Source organism: Carcharodon carcharias, chromosome 17, assembly GCF_017639515.1.
Source record: "Carcharodon carcharias isolate sCarCar2 chromosome 17, sCarCar2.pri, whole genome shotgun sequence".
Taxonomy (NCBI): domain Eukaryota; kingdom Metazoa; phylum Chordata; class Chondrichthyes; order Lamniformes; family Lamnidae; genus Carcharodon; species Carcharodon carcharias.
The window spans coordinates 22,380,894-22,398,879 of record NC_054483.1 but is presented as its reverse complement, the minus strand read 5'-3'; the positions used below and the strand labels follow the sequence as shown (position 1 = coordinate 22,398,879).

Here is a 17,986-nt window from a genome sequence, read left to right as displayed (position 1 = left end):
TGATACCTTCCATCACTTTGCTTATGATTAGAGGAGACTAATGGGATGGTGCTTGGCTGCAGTAGATTTGTCCTGCTGTTCTTCATAATGCTGAGGGGAATAGACTATGCAGATGTAAGCAAACTGTCTAAATTCAACTGCAAGGGCAAAGCTAAAGGATACAAGGTTAAGTTTAAATAAAACTCAACAGTGATGAAAAGTAGAAATTTTCCCTCCCCCTCCAAAGTTGCAGATGTCTTTTCAAAGATTTTCTGCATGTTTAGCCAATCATGAGAAGGAATAGAGATTTATAGAGTTAGGTATAGCTGGATATCATTAAATACTCTGTGGGATGGAATGGTATGCTGGATTTAGGAACTGGGATGGTACAAGAATAGTAAATTGTAGGAAATAGAAAATTAAAGCTGGAACAAAGGACAAACTTAGTTTTAGCTGATAACTTATAGAGATAAAGAAATATTCATTTAAAACTTCAAACTAGCATACAATCCACAATTACACTCGGTTCGGTGTTGAAACAGGTTTAGCAGGTGCAACTGTCTCTTACTCAATACTTTCTCTTTGCAGAACGATGATCTCGAAAAGTTAAACATTTCATTTGTGAACTCTTACCATTCCCTGTTCCTGAGAGGCTGCTTGTGGTACTGGAGTATGTTGCTGCTGTGGGGGCAATGGTGTGTGCTGCGGGAGTGCTGAAGTCAGCTGTGGCTGGGCAGTGGCAGCCTGCTGGCTCACGTACTGCATCTGCTGCACGGCTGTGGCAAGCTGCTGTTGCTGGAGATAGTAATTCTGCATCATCTGAGCATGTTGCATTGCTTGCTGCATGATGTGGTACTGGCACAGAAACATGCAAATAAAAGAGACCCAAAAATAATGATCAAAGAAAATATTTAAAAACAATAATGTAAAACACAAAAGAAATGATTAAAATGAAAAACGTGAAATAACTAATTAGGCAAGACTGGATTTTCACCATTCCCAAAACATGACTGGCCAGTACACACACAGATTCTGCATTATGTATCACGTGGTATCACGTAACATCACTGAAAAATTGGGGCTGCAAAAAGATAAGCACACCTCTGTAGCAAGTAGATTGAGTTCAAACTGACTATAATCACAGAGTGCCTTATTCGAATTACACACATTGAAATGTTTCATACCATGTAGTAACATATTTGGTGTGTAGTATGCAGGAAGACTTACATTTTTATGGCAACTTTCACAGCCACAGGATGGCCCAAAATGCATTACAACCAATGAAATGCTTTGGATGTCTAGTCACTATTGCAGCGTAAGAAATGTACTTTTGCACACAGCCAGTTCCTACAAACAGCGTTGAGGTTATGACTAGATAATCTTAGTGAGTAATGTCGATCGAACGATAAATATTGGCCAAGACACCAGGGATAACTTCCTCTGCTCCAATTCGAGACAGTGCTGCAAGATCTTTTACGAGATGGCAGACAGAGCCTCAGTTTAATGTCCCATCTGAAAGACAGCATCCCAGCCTGTGTGGTGCTCCCTCAGTACTGCATCTAAGTGTCAGCCTAGACTTTTGTACTAAAATCCTGAATGAATCCATGACCTCTGACTTGGAGGCACGTATACGACCCACGGAGTCACAGCTAACACTACATAAACATGGCAACCATTTAGTGCTACAGACACATCAATTTTTTTTCTTTCCTGCATGACTGGTTAAGGGACGACTTCTTGACAGGACACAGGGTGAAATGGCATGAAATTTTCCATATACACTTGATCAGGGAGCCTTGGTTATACACATTTCCTCAAAGGGTTGTCTCAATCACAATTGCGCGGTTGCATTTGCTCAACCTCTGGCTTCAACCCAAACCTGGAGTCTTCTGCCTCAGGCCCAAAGTTGCTATCAGTTGAACCAAGATGTCATATAGGACATGGGACATAGGAATTTAGGAGCAGGAGTAGGCCATTCAGTCCTTCGAGCTTGCTCTGCCATTTGATAAGATAATGGCTCATCTGGTTGTGGTCTCAACTCTAACTTCAAGTCTGCCACTGCCCCCACCCCGGTCCCAGCCAACGCCTTAAATTATACTGTATGAACATAGGACTTAGGAGCACAAGTATGGATGCAGCCAACCTTCTTGATGCAGAGGCAATTGAATGAATGCAAAATCCATTCCCAAGCCATCACTGAACTGATGTAATAATGCTGTGCAGGACCTGCATATGCACTCAACAGATAGAAAATTGAGTTGACAAATTGACAGTGATATTTTGAACACACCACAAAAGAATAAACATGAACCAAAACAGAATATTGAAGATCAGACTGAAGGAATAATTCTGAACATTAACGAAAAAAATAAATCATAAAGGATGATGACATAATTTTCTCCATTTTAATTGTGTTTGTTGATTTCAACACAGACTGTTTATCCCTGTTTAGCACAGACTTCCTGAAAGACAGACAAATCCTCAATGGAATGCTTTATAAAATAAAGAAAAGATAAAGCTTGATGTTTAATATACTTCTGATATTTCAAATGATTTTAAGCCAACAGAAAACTTTTACCTTTCAGCACGGGCTATCATTGCTCACTTTCACTGTGCACCACGAGTAAACTGCCACGACTATACCTGAGAGCTGTCAAACATTAAGCTAAAATCTCAGCTTCAACCAATCAAATCTAAAAACACACAACTGTCCCAGCCAGGCCTCAGGACCAAATGTGAAGCATTTGGCTGGTGAAAGGTTGACGAAGGACACTGCCAATTTAAGCTGCAGAATTCACTGGAGGCAATAGCGCAGTGGTATTGTCACTGGACTAGTAATCCACTGGGGACCTGGGTTCAAATCCCGTCACGGCATGGGATGGGATGGTGGGATTCAACAAAAATCTGGAATTAGAAGTCTAATAATGCCTATGAACCCATTGTCGAATCACTGATGGAACCCATCTGGTTCACTTACCTGCTCTACTCCAGACTCACAACAATGTGGTTACCTACATGTGACTTCAAACTCACAACAATGTGGTTAACTCTTAAACGCCTATCAAATTGCTATGAAGCTACGAAAACAGAATGAAACTGGACCGAAACGGCAAACTCAGCCTGGTCGACAATGCAAAGTCCTCCTAGGGCTAGTGCCAAAATTGCAAGAGCTGTCTCATAGACTAGTCAAGCAACAGCCTGGCATAGTCATTCTCAAGGAATCATATCTTACAGATAATGTCCCAGATACCAGCATCCATTCCTGGGTGTGTCCAGTCCCACTGGCAGGACAGACAGGCAGTGGCACAATGGTATACAATCGGGAGAGAGTCGTCCTGGGAGTCCTCAACATCGACTCCGAAGCCCATAAAGTCTCATGGCACCAGGTCAAACATGGGCAAGGAAACCTGCTGATTACCACGTACTGTCTTCCCTAAGCTGATGTATCAGTGCTCCTCCATGTTGAACACCACTTGGAGGAAGCACTGATGGTGGCAAAGGCACTGAATGTACTCTGGGCTTCAATCTCCATTACAAGAGTGGCTCTGTAGCACCACTGCTGGCTGCGTCCTAAAGGACTTGGTGCTAGGCTGGGTCTGTGGCAGGTGAGGGAGCTAACATGAGGGAAAAACATACTTGACCTCATCCTCACCAACCTGTCTGCTGCAGATGTATCTGTCCTTGACAGTACTGGGGGGGAATGACCACCTGTCATGAAGCTATTAATGTTATTAATAATATATATAAATAATGTTTTGGAAAAAAATTTTCTTTTAAAATAGAGGTTTGGTCTGCACGTATGTCTTAACTGGATTAAAGCCAGGTAATCTGAGTGCTTTAACATGATCTAGTTTGAGGTGTAAACAGAGAGTTAGAGTGTATTTGCATTTTTTGAATAGAGCATTCAAGAAGTTGGGTGAAAACTTGACACCTTTCTGACAGCGACCAAGCAAGATATTTACATTACTAATACAACTGGTATTATGAAAGGGGGTTTCATTGTTAAAAGGTGAACTTCAAAGAGGTTGATGATACAATGAGAATTAACATTCAATGGGGCTGGTAGGTGTAACTTCAGTCATTTTTCGGGGGTGTAGGCAGAGGCAATGTAAGATCAAAAGGCAGCTGCAACCCTCCAGCTGGCTCCACAGTGGAAAGAACCTCATTTTAAATTTGAAGTTCTGTCGAAGGGTCATGAGGACTCGAAACGTCAACTCTTTCCTTCTCCGCCGATGCTGCCAGACCTGCTGAGTTTTTCCAGGTAATTCTGTTTTTGTTTTTGTTTTGGATTTCCAGCATCCGCAGTTTTTTTGTTTTTATCTCATTTTGAATTTGTATGGTGAAAATGCTTTGCCTGGTGTTTTGGTTAAGTCTATGGGTTGTTGTTGCCTTGATGGAGGTTGGTTTGGGAATTTGTTCTAAGTTATAGTAATAGTAAATTTGTAGCCATGTGTACATATATTTTAACCTGTGTAAATTAATAAAATGTTTCAATAGTTAATGTAAAGCCTCCAGGACTAGTGGTCTGAATCCTGAATTTAGAGTTGCGTCTCAAACATAACACTTAAAATTATTGATTATGACAATTGTTTAAAGTTTCCCTCTGGAATTTTTAAATAACTCCGCTTTACCAACTGCATCGGTCATAACACCACTGCACAGTCATTTTGGAGATGTGGTCCCGACTATGTGGCAGGACTGCAGAACTTAGATCTGATCCGTTGGTTGTGGGATTGCTTAGCTCTGTCTAGCACTTGCTGCTTATGCTGTTTGGCATGCAAGTAGTCTTGTTTTATAGCTTCACCAGGTTGACACCGCATGTTAGGTATGCCTGGTGCTGCTCCTGGCATGCCCTCCTGCACTGTTCGTTGAACCAGGGTTGATCCCCTGGCTTGATGGTAATGGTAGAGTGGGGGATATGTCGAGCTATGAGGTTACAGATTGTGTTAGAGTACAATTCTTCTGCTGCTGATGGCCCACAGTGCCTCATGGATGCCCAGTCCTGAGTTGCTAGGTGTGTTTGAAATGTATCTCATTTCGCATGGTGGTCGTGCTACACATGATGGACAGTATCCTCAATGTGAAGATGGGACTTCATCTGTGGTGTGAATGGTGGTGGACAATGAAACAACTCACTGGAAGTGGAGCTCCACAAATATACCCATCCTAAATGAAGAGGGAGCCCAGCACATCAGTGCAAAAGCAAAGGTTGAAGCATTTGCTACGATCTGCAGCCAGAGGTGCTGAGTGGATGATCCATCTCGATCTCCTCCGGAGCTCCCCAGCATCACAGATGCCAGTCTTCAGCCAATTCGATTCACTCCGTGTGATATCAAGAAACGGCTGAAGGCACTGGATACTACAAAAGCTACAGGCCCTGACAATATTCCGGCAATAGTACTGAAGACTTGTGCTCTAGAACTTGCCGCACCTCTAGCCAAGCTGCTCCAGTACAGCTACAACACTGGCATCTATCTGACTATGTGGAAAATTGCCCAGGTATGTCCTGTACACAAAATGCAGGAAAAATCCAACCCGACCAATTACTGCCCCATCAGTCTACTCTCCATCATCAGTAAAGTAATGGAAGGGTTCATCAACAGTGCTATCAAGCGGCATTTGCTTAGCAATAACCTGCTCACTGATGCCCAGTTTGGGTTCCACCAATGTCACTCAGCTCCTGGCCTCATTACAGCCTTGGTTCAAACATAGACAAAAAAGCTGAACTTGCAAGTTGAGGTGAAAGTGACTATCCTTGACATGAAGGCCGCATTTGGCCGAGTGTGGCTCAAGGAGCCCTAACAAAGCTGGAGTCAATGGGAATCAGGGGGAAAACTCTCCACTGGTTGGAGTCATACCTAGCACAAAGGAAGCTGATTGTGGTTGTTGATGCCCCCTCAGGGTAGTGCCCTCAGCCCTACCATCTTCAGCTGCTTCATTAATGACCTTCCTTCCATCATAAGGTCAGAAATGGGGACGTCTGTTGATGATTGCACAATGTTCAGCACCATTCGCAACTCCTCAGATACTGAAGCAGTCCATGTCCAAATGCAGCAAGGCCGGGACAATATCCAGGCTTTGGCTGACAAGTGGCAAGTGACATTCATGCTTCACAAGTGTCAGGCAATGACCATCTGCAACAAGTGAGAATCTAACCAATGCCCCTTGTTGTTCAATGTTCAACTGAATCCCCCATTATCAACATCCTGGGGGCGGGGGATACCATTAACCAGAAACTGAACTGAATTGGCCAGATAAATACAGTGGCTACAAGAGCAGGTCAGAGGCTAGGAATCCTGCAACAAGTAACTCACCTCCTGACTCCACAAAGCCTGTCCATCATCAAGGCACAAGTCAGGAGTATGATGGAATACTCCCCACTTGCATGGATGAGTGCTGCTCCCACAACACTCAAGAAGCTTGACACCATTCAGGACAAAGCAGCCCTCTTGATTGGCACCACATGCACAAACATTCACTCCCTCCACCACTGACGCACAGCAGCAGCAGTGTGTGTACCATCTACAAGATGCACTGCAAGGATTCACCAAGGTTCCTTAGACAGCACCTTCCAAACCCACAGCCATTACCATCCAGAAGAACAAGTGCAGCAGATAGATGGGAACACCACCACCTGGAAGTTCCCCTCCAAGTCACTCACCATCCTGACTTGGAAATATATCACTGTTCCTTCACTGTCGCTGGATCAAAATACTGGAACTCCTTTCCTAACAGCACTGTGGGCGTACCTACACCACATGGACTGCAGCGGTTCAAGGATGCAGCTCACCACTATCTTCTCAAGGGCAACTAGGGTTGAGCAATAAATGCTATCTCAGCCAGCGAAGCCCACATCCCGTGAATGAATAAAAAGAAAACTTGAAAAGACCCCAGTACAAGGAGGGTGCTGGGACAGCTCAGCTCAGGCATTCTGCTCAGTGTTTAAAAATTAAGACATCCCAGCCGTCAGTGGAATAGTTTGAAAGGTTGATCTTGGAAACCCATCATAGTTTCCACTGAGGTACAGGTGTGATGCACAAGGTGTTAGTCTTCCTCACACCTGAATCTCAGCTGCTGTGACACCCAGTTACATTTCTCAGCCTCGATGTGGTGGTGAAACACGAATGTGTGTGTGTGGCTCTCATTAGCTTCCCATCCTGATTGAATTCTTGGATGAAAGGAGAGAGATAGTTGATCAATGATTTTGTATACATGGGCTTTCAGAAAGCATTTGAGTAAGTGCCGTACAGGAGGCTCAATTTGATGGAGTTCCATTATTCTGCTAAGTCGAAAGTGATAATATGGATAGAAAATTGGTTCAGCAAAAGAAGAAAAGGATGGCAAGGGGCAGATGTTTTTCAGACCAACGTGGTGGTTTGTTGTGCTCTTTCCCATGGGTCAGTTTAAGTCCATCACTCTTAACAATTTTTAAAGACGACTTTGATTCAGGTGTACAGAATAGCATTCTTGAGTCTGCAAATGATATGAAACTTGGCAATTAGTACATGGTAATGCTGATAGTCGTAGGCTTCAGGGTGACAGACAGGATGGGGAAACAGGCAGAAGCATGGCAGGCAAAGTTCAGTGCGGAGAAGTATGAAGTAATACACTTTGAGGGGACTAACAGCGAAAGACGGTATATGGTAAACTGCACAATTTTGAAAATACCACTATGCCACTGCCTCCCCTAAAATTTTGAGAAGCATTTCCAACAAATGAGCCGGAATAAACCAAAAGGCAACCATTATTGCTTTCTTAAAAAATAGTTTTTTTCTCACCAATATTATTTGCTGATCCTGGACAATTTTAGTTCATTAAGAATAAAAAATAGGGGCAGGATTGATTGTTTGACCATGTTATGAAGATGTGATTATTTCAAACAGTGATTTTTAATCCACTGGCTGGAAACTTGGGACTTGAACTTTTAAGAACAGACTTTTCTAAATAACATGCTCACAAGGATGACGGCAAATCACAGCCAAAAAATGGCTGCCCCAATTTGTATTACAATGCATTTCACATTGCACTTTATTGCGATGGAGATGCCAGGTCTGCAAAGACCCAACCAGAGACAATAAACCCCTGAGGAATGTGAAGGACCTTATTTCTGATGTCATTAACAAGGCATTAAGACAAGTACCTGAGATTCAACTGCCCAGGATGGGATATTAAATCTACTCACATAGGCCATGAGACAATGCTATGGTAACTTTTGAGACATGAGCTAATCAAGATACCTTTTGGAATACATGAACATCAGCCTTCTTTGGATTCCCCACTCAGACAGTGGAGAGAGTAAGGCCCTTTTGTGTGTTAAAAAAGACACATTTTGCAGCAGTTGATGGTGAGATGCTGACAAACTGCAGACCAGATGATGCTGTTGAGCCTTGCTCTTGCTCCACCCTTTTGAGCAAGCTTTGAGCCCTGTTTGCTGATGAGACCAACCAGAGGCATACCTATCCTCCAACAGGGACCTTTTAAAATAGAAATTGTGCTCAACACAGCCGTTTCCCGAGGAACAACCAAATTAAACAGCCGCAACTTTAAATCAAACATCTACATCAGGAGCACCAAAAGAATGTCCAACCAGCAGAACCAGTGACTGTATTCTGTTTACTTACGGGCTCTATTCTGATCAACCTAACCTTCCTCCCTCACTCTGTAATGTATACCTGTGTGTATGGGGACCCTCAGAGTTATTGCCTTTGATTATTTTACCCAGATCGGTATAACTACAACCAAACTAATCTCTTGCTTCATTAAACTCAAGAAAACTTGTCCAATAGTTTTTTTTGTGATCAGTGCGTAAACATTTAAACACAACGAATTGGCAAGTACATCCTTGTAAATTCAAAACCCTGTCACAATCTAATGTGGGGAAAGCAGGGGGTCATTTGAGCCCTCCTCACCTGGTGCATATAGCCATTTGAGCCTGCTCAGCCATTCAACGAGATCATGGCTGATCTTCTACCACAATTCTGCCTTCCTAGATTCTCCCCACATCTCTTAATAGCCAAAAATCTATCCTTCAATGTACTCAATGACTGAGCATCCACAGCCCTCTGGGGCAGAGAATTCCACCAATAATTTCCAAACCTCTGAGTCGTCTCACTCCTCACTAGCCAACCCACAATTCTGAGACTGTGATCCTGTGTTCTGGATTCCCCAGCCAGGGGGAAACATTTTCTCAGCATCTGTCCTGTGAAACCCTTTAAGGACTTAATATGTTTCAATTACATCACCTCTCATTCTTCTAAACTCTGGGGAATATAAGCCCAGCCTGCTCAGCCTCTCTTCATTTGCAACAAGCAGATTTGTTAGGGCCATGTCGGTTTCCAACACAATTTTCAGATATTTTCAATTAAGATGGCAGGAAGCAATACGAACCAAAGGGAAAAAACTGCCCTTTTGGACCATCTTTACCCAACGCAAGAATAAGATTTTAGCGAGGGAGAGACTGGAGAACAAAAAGTACAATTGCCCACTCGAAGTTTGTCATTCTACCAAGAACATGAGGTTAATTTCCACAGAACACCATATCGGTAACATTCACCTGCTGAGCCATCATCTGTTGCTGCTGTGGCAGAAGCTGCGGTTGCTGGACAAAGAGCTGTGGTTGCACAGGTGCTTGTTGCTGGACAGGTGGAGGCTGTCCTGCTGCTTGCGGCTGGGGTTGAGGCTGTGGCTGGGCCTGCTTCTGTTGCACCACTGCCTGGGACTGCTTCTGTTGGAGCACCAGTTGCGGCTGCTGCAACTGAGATTTTGCTTGTTGCTGAGGCTGTTGCAGGCCTGGGGGCTGGGTGTTGTGACCAGTGCCCAGAACAACACCTGTTGGAAAACGCAGGAAGAGGTTGGGAAAAACTGAGTAATGGAAATGGCATACCCTCAAACAAATTTTACCGAAATCTTCAGCTTAGCTAAATTCCTATTTCAAAAAGGTATCTCAGACAGATAACTCAGTCGAAAATCAGGAACTGAAAATCAAACTTTACTTTTCATACCATTATACTTTGCGACATTTTAAAAGCATTTTAAAAGCAACAGAAGTATTCTGACATACTCTGATCGTTTCCCTGGCCAGTGGGTCAGTCAATAGAGGCCACAGACTTAAAATAATTGGCTAAAGGACAAGAGGGGGTTTGAGGAGAAATGTCTTCATACAGAGGACTGTTAAAAATCAGGAAACCTTTTCACGAGTGGGTGGTGGAAGAAGATTCCATGTGAATTCTCAAAAGACCGGTGGCACGAACTTGAATGGGGCAAACTTACAGGGTTAGGGGAAAAAGCAGAGGCACCGGGTGAAATTGAACCGCTCTATTAAAAAGCTGGCATAAGCCCAACGGATCAAATGGACTCCTCCTGTACTCTAAGATTTTACGATTTTTGGATGAGTGCCACTTAGACAGTGGGTTGTTTCTAACATGGAACACAGCCAAAGTACAGACACCTGAACAATCTGCGCTTTCTTGATGCCCCATTTCCTGACAGCTGAAGGATGTTTTGACTTGCAGGTTTTTACTTGCAGCAATGAAAATAATGCATAATGTGCTACTCTGGAAACAGAGATTCAATGAACACCAATTAAATGGAGAATGCAACCTGCAAACCAAGATTGCTCAGGAGCTAAAGGAAATGCAGAGGGGTGCAATGAAACTTGAGGAATGCAAGTGAAGTCCTCCTAATTTCTTTGAAAAAGAATCCAGGGAAGGAACAGCAGCAGCAGTTACACATACTTAATAACTCCCAAGAACAAGGTGTTGTGCTAGAGGACTGAGAGATTGCTGATGTTATATCTATGATTCCAAAAGTTGGAAAAGGAATGGGGAGACTGAGGGAGGGAAGGAATGCCCAATGTTTTGGAGTCCTTCTAAAGTTGAATCACAAGTAAGAAAGAGAGTGACAGGTTTTAATTGTAATGCACTCAGGATGCAGAAAGGGAGAACAAGGTGCAGTAAAATATAAGTCTATAGCTTAGACTGAAGAATGATCAAAGGTGCATTGATAACATTAGTCTCAATAAAACAGGGACAAGGAAAAATGTAATGGAGCGTGAATTTGGGGGCGAGAGGTGAGAGCAGCACTCAAGTGAGGAAGACATTTTATTTGAATATGTCATGAAATGTTGCAACTGTACAACATGTCTGAAAGCCTTATTTTGCTGTGTTCACTTTTAATAAATTAAACTCACAAGTAACAAGTGAAGACAGGATAAAAGCCAAGCCATCAAATATCACTGTGATGTACAACATCTGAGGGTATGTACATCAATCATCAGTTCAAGGGTTGGGCTTAAAAGGAAATCAGTGGAACAAAATAAGAAAAAGTAGTCAATTATTCCACTGTCTTTAACACACTGAGCTCTGATGTCCAAGACATGGACAACATGAATAGAGCCAAATCGTTTTTGACAGTTTAATTTCACATGCCAATAACATATTAAGTGGGACATAATTGCTTTGACAGTAAGATGTTTTCTTTGGGAAATGCTGAATGCACATAGATGATTTTCAACTTTATTGTTTCAAAGAATCAAACTCACTTCTGGATTGAAAGTTAGCGCTGGCCAAGTTAGTTCGACATGTGCTTTGATAGAATTAATTTCTTCAAACTAACCATGTTGTTTCTCCAAGAATTATAGCTTCTTGCTTGGCGGACACTACTATTTGATTAAGTGTAGCCGTCCATCTGTTCTTCAACTGCCTCATTCACACTGTGCACCTCTCAGCAGCTAACATGGCGAACAAACAACTTGCCTCCAGGCACCACACAAAATTACTCAATGCACTAACAAGGTGTTGACCAACAAGAGAAAGTGAAAGTTGCCAGAAGTCCCAGAGGGCCATAGGCTGCTCTCTCATCAGAGATACACGACCCGTGGTGAGTTTAACCTAAGTGTCACCATGCCTAAGGTGAGAGGCGAGGTTGAGAAGGCGTGTCCTTCATGGTGTCCTCAGCCAGTACTGGAATTGAACCCAAGCTGTTGGCGTCACTCTGCATCACAAACCAGCCGTCCAGCCAACTGAGCTACCTGACCCCTAAGAACTCAATGGGTCAACTCATCAAGTTGGGAGATGCTGGATATCAATAGGTGGACTCCCCCAGAAGTGCAACTGCAGCCAGTCTGATTCCTTGCCTTTCCCATCCTTGGCAGGATGTCAAATACCCAATTGCGAATGCCTCAACCACAGAGGGAAGTTAAATACAATAAGCTACCGCTTCTGCTTACCCCTAAATCCTACAAACCAGTGCAAATGATTGAGGAATTTCAAGCACAAGTTATAACCCAGCACAAAATCAACTTTCTGCAATCTTTTGGGCTAGTTTACAAAACATCGCACTGGAAAAAGGCCCCATCAAAACTGCTGGTACCTCCAGGTCTTAAATATCTTTCTACTCCTAATAAGGCAGTAACTATATCTAAAACTTGGATTCATTACTCTCATTGAATAGCATGGTCATACAGATCGTATTTTATAGGAGGCAACAAAAATAGTCGTAGAAATCAAACTAACAGGTGAAGAGCTTTGGTCTTCTGTTATTGCAACGGGCACTTGATAGATTTAATGAATGACAATTATAATCTTGAAGGTACATTCAGAAATGATGCTCCTTCAGGACGCAACATATATTTGAGCCAAAAGTTGAGTCATTATTACAATGGACTTCCATGTATTAAGGTTTCAACGACTTTTGACATTGTGAGACATAGTTGCCGTGTTATCACAATTGGATTCTTCGTCTATTTTTCTGAAACATAACAATGACACAAGAGCCAAGTACTGAGAGTTCAGTAGTCTGGTGCCAAGAACAATGTCAAAACACAACCGAGTTAATTCCTTCCACATGGCTAGCTACAATGATGGAGCTAACAAAATGAGCGATGTTCAAGAGCACAGAACTGGAAGGGTACAGATAACCTGCAGGGCTGTGGGCTGGAGGTGGTTAGAGGTAGGATGTGGCAAGGCCAAGGAGAGATAAAGCACACCAAGAGGAGGGATGGGGCAGGGAAATCGAAAAAGGAGGAGGACGTAGGAGAATGCAAGAGGACTTTTGGTTGTATAGGATGGCACAGATGGTTAATATATTGAATGATTACTACCTCCAAATAATTGCTTGCAGAGATGAAGTCAGAGGATTGGAACAAATCAACATTCAGAAGCAACATGCAGAGTTACCCAAGTAGAATTAATCTATTTGACAAAAATGAGATTGAAGTAATCGTGGCCCAGTGGACAACACTTCACTCTGATTCAGAAGGTTGAGGGTTTGAACCCCATTCCAGGGGCTTCAACACAAAATCCAGGCTGACAATCCCAGTGCCAGTACTGAGAATGTTGTGCGGCATCCGAGGTGCAGCCTTTCAAATAAGAAATCCCATGGCGCTACTTCAAGAGAAGTGGGGGAGCTTTTTTCTGGATTGAATATTCCAACTGGTAACCCCAAAACATGGTGCACCTTGACACCCAACAACACATCTGACATGGCTCTGCAGAGAAGGATACAATTAAGCTCAAGCTTGCGTGGTTCCCAAGTGAAATTTGGGAGTGAATAAGGAATTAGAAAAGAGTGCGTGACAGTGTGCTAGACTGGAGAAAAAAGAGCTGATGGATTAGAAGTGGGACCTGATTTCTAACTTAGTTCAGCGATGTGATTCAAGAAACACACAGCTTGTCTAAATTTGCAGACGGTACCAGCTGGAAGGAAATAATTCTGAGGTGGCTCAGGGATTGGAAAGTGGGTTGCAGAAAATATGGAAAGCAAAACAAAAGCAGGTGATATTTTTCACTCCATGGATCTTGTTGAAGTAGCTAAGGGAAATGTTGAAATAAATCCAGGAGTCCTAGCAAACCCGACACTCAATTTGTCCACCTGCTGCAGAGCCACAATCCATAAGGAAGGAGAACACTGAATCACATTGCCAAAGTAGCGCAGTACAAGTCAGAGGAAGTCACAATCAAACTGCATCATGTTCTGATCAGACGGTACCTTTGCTGTGTCCAGTTCTAGGCACTGAGGCACAAGAGAAACAGTCAGGCAAAAGAGATCATGCAGACAAGAGCTATAAGGTTGACTTTCGTGATAGGAGAGAATGGGGGATCTGAATTTTTTTTTCAATCTTGAAAGAAGGCGGCTTGCAATGATCTTATGAAAGGTACACAAGATGGTATGGGGAAGGTAGATCTGGAAAATTATTTCAAGACAATGACCAAGGGAGCAGCGATTCAAACTTCTCCTCCAGTTCTCTTTCCAAAGGTCAAACCTGCAACGCTACGACCTCTACCACGGGCAGGGCAAGGAGGCAGGTCCCAAATCCATTTCAGCTAGAACAGGAAATGAATCCCATACTGTTTGCTTCAATCTGATCCATACCAGCTGTTTAACCAACTAAGACATCCGCTTGTCCTGTTGGGAAAGGAAACAGTTGACTCTCAAGAAGGTTTAATGGTAATTATTGGTTAACAAGCTAAGCACCCATTTGGTATGAACAAAAAGGGAAAACAGGTGAGACAAAGACCCTGTGGAGTTTCAGGCACCAGAATAAAACTCTGTTTGAAGGAGTCAGTCTTGGTCTGTGTCTTTATGGTCAAACAGCTATTGGAACTTAACATTTACATGCATGCTGCAGCCCAGAGCTATGAATAGTGATGGTAGAAGCTCCAATTTTCTTTCCATTACATGGCTGACCAGAAATCTCTCCTGCTCTTCGAACCTGCCATTGGCAGATGTTGAACAGATTTTCAAGTTGATACTCTATCTGTTTGGTCATGTTATGAACGCACCTTCCTTGGCCAACAAATCCTGCAGCGGGACTTGAACCTGCAGCTTCCGGCTCAAAGGAAGGGACGCGACCATTGAGCACAAGACCTCCTGAGATTCAAACTAGCAGAAGTTAAATTTAGGACCCATGTCAGTCAGTTCTTCACATAATAAAACCAACAAGGAGAATGGATTTAGAGGTAGAGTCGTCGGGGAGAAAACCTCTGGAATTATTTTGTGATTGGGGAAACTACCAAGGCTACCTGGATGAACTACAGTAAACTAAATGGCCTTCTTCATCTGACTTTACCTTGTGATGTTTCAGCAAGGTCATTTGAAATAGATGTTGTCTGCAATATAAGCATGATGATATGAAAAGCAGCTCACCCTCCTTAAACCACAGCCTGCATTTACCGGGCCAGACAAGTTGAGTCAGTGTAGCTCACTGCAGGGATCTATCAGAAAACACTGGGCGGAACAGGAAGAAGCCCATTCTGCACTCCTTACTTCCCTAACAGCCAGATTCAGGGGTGTCCAAGTCAAACCAGAAATTTACATTTCTCCTCATTCATAAGTGTGTCCCACAACATGGCAGGTTTTGCAGTCGGACATCAAGTTGGAATTTGTTGAACACCACTAACATTGTATGCATCAAAAATGAACCAAAAAATGTTAACTTTCTATTAAATTCTCAAAATCAGAAAGCCATAAGAGTGTAAGTCAAATATATTGAGGGGCAAAACTTGCTGTATCAAACATTCTTATTGAAGCAATCCAGAGGTGAATAGTAAATGGCCTTCTCCTGTATGGCAACAAAGTGCCTAAAACAACGATGCACTCTCTCAGACCTGCTGGCGGTATGACTGCCTGGGCAGATGGCCTCTTTCGCGGTGTCAGAGAAGGTTGAATTGGGAGCATCCCCGGGTTGGCTGGAGCCTGCCCAGCTTTGGGCCTTTGGCGAGGAGCAATCGAAGTCTCAGTGGGAGGAGTTGGGTCTGTGAGCCTGAGAAACGAGGGCAATATTTAATTGCAATTCATACATGGGAAAGATACCAAAACACATTGCATTGTTACATGCATCTGTCTGTCTATCCCCTATTCCACAACTTTTCTCTTTGAGAGCCACAATCTTGTTCAGGAGAAGTGCAGACAGCACGAATAGCACAGAGCAGAGATCATAGAATGCTGCAGATCATTTTTACCAGCCCAAGTCTGCATTGTTTTCACGACATTCACAATCTGGCCTAATCCCACTCTGCTTCTGATTCCTCATAACCTTTAATATTCCAATTTTTCAAGCAATTAATTTCTGTTCTAAAGGATTCACAGACAGATGCAGCTTCAACAGTGTGACAGAGATTTATAAATTTTATGGTAAGAACAGTTCTTATCATAATTTTGTACCTCTAGTTATCATATCAGCGATTAGTGGAAACAAATCAATTGTCTCATTACAATCTTTCGACATCTACAAGAATGCAAACGTGTCACCTCAACCTTTTCAGTTCTTATCAAAACTGTGCCAAGTCTCTCTTCATAGTGTCTTATTGCTGCTAACATCCTGGTGAATCAACACTACCTTTTTTACCATGGGGACAGAACCGTTAACAATCTTCAGCCTGCAGCCTAACTAATAACCTTACAAAAAAAGTACAGTACAGATATACAAGGGTCTCCTTGCTTTTGAATTCAATGCCTCTGGACACAAAACTAAGGATTCGGTTTGCCCTTCTGTGATCTGTCTACTTATGCTACCTCCTTCTGAATGCCAACACTTAAACCAAAATATACCTCCTCTTATTTACTGATGATTTCCATTTATCACTTAAAAATGCCATTCAAATCTAAACTCCAATTTTATCCCTACCCAATACAAGTGGAAATACATCAAAGGAGTGGCGCCTGCAATTTTGCCCTGAAGACTATCGGAAGAAAGCAACCTGAAGGGAGAGGCTCTACCTTGTCAGAAGCAACAGGAGCACTGCAAGCAGACAGGCAGCTTGCTGAGCAGCAAAGGACAAGTCAAGGGGCAACAGGGATGGGACGTATGTCATGAAGAGATTAATGTCAATTATGTTATTACAAATTATTTCTATATTGAACTTGTAGTAAGGACTGTGTGTGCAGCTTAATTGGATTAGAACCAGTTAGTTAGGGTGCTTTGATGTATAGTAGTTTGGGATGTTAATTAGATAAACGTAAGGATAGAAGGTAAAGAGTACATTTGCATTTGTTGAATAAACCATTCAAAAGAATGGGTAAAATCTTGCACCTAGCTGGGGGATACCTAGCAATGTGTTTATATCACTAACAAAATTGGTGGAATGAAAGGATTATTGTTAGGAGAGTTCAAATTTAAAAAACTAGTAATACAATAGAAAATTTACATTTAAAGGGAAAGCCAGGTATGTACAGAAACGAGTTTGTGTGTATAGGTAAGGCATGTAAGATCTAACCAGCCTGTAAGCCTTACAACTGGATCTGAAAAGGAACCAAATTGAAAGGAACCCCATTTTGAATTTGTACAGTCAAATGTGCTTTGCCTGGTGTCTGTTTAAAGTTTATGGATTATTGTTGCCTTGGTGAAGATTTACTTGGGAGCAATTAATCTGGGGATTTCTTCTAAGTTATTATGAAAGTAAATCATAGACATGTGTATGTGTTTAAATTTGTTGTTAAATTAATAAATGTTTAATTTAGATTTATATATAAAAAAAATCTCTTGAGGCTTGGCGATCTTATTCCTGATTTCAGAGCTGCATCTCAAACATACCAATTGAAAATATAGGGTATGCAGTTGTTCAAGTTTCCTTCTGGGATTTAAATAACTCAGCCTTTACCAACTGCTGTGTCATAACACGTAGCAAAAGAATTCTTGACCCACCTTCACCAGGATGCATGTGTGTATCAAGGCCAGTGACAAGGCTAACATCTGTTTGCTCTTAATACTTTAGCACCTGAAGACTGACAGTTGGGTACAAAGGGATTTATTATACATGCAGGAGACGTTGCGAACCCATGTTCTGGTGCTCTGTGGTAGAGTGCTTGGACACACAAAGTATGGTACCGTCAAACAATTAAAAAGAGTTACACTGAGAATTCTCTACTGGTGACCATTCAGCTTTTCACACACAGCAGGAAATGGAAGTATGCTGAAAGCAACCTTGTGGACCTTATTAATGGCCTCTCCCTCCTTGTTGAGTCATCAGCAGGGCAGGGTTAACTGACATACGAACATTAGTTTTTATTT

General features: G+C 42.4%; 1 protein-coding gene across 5 annotated transcripts in view; it reads right to left on the bottom strand.

Moving 5' to 3' along the window:
• The window catches only part of LOC121290207 (AP2-associated protein kinase 1-like), a 135,269-nt gene that overhangs the window by 54,293 nt on the left and 62,990 nt on the right, over positions 1 to 17,986 (bottom strand). For 4 of the 5 annotated variants that reach the window (XM_041210487.1, XM_041210490.1, XM_041210489.1 and 1 more), the window contains exons 10-12: positions 15,585 to 15,739; positions 9,533 to 9,807; positions 613 to 834 (exon numbers count right to left, since the gene is read on the bottom strand). In XM_041210487.1, the coding sequence (XP_041066421.1) occupies positions 613 to 834; positions 9,533 to 9,807; positions 15,585 to 15,739 (652 nt within the window). The remainder of the gene's footprint in view (positions 1 to 612; positions 835 to 9,532; positions 9,808 to 15,584; positions 15,740 to 17,986) is intronic. The other variant, XM_041210492.1, reaches the window with a different exon arrangement.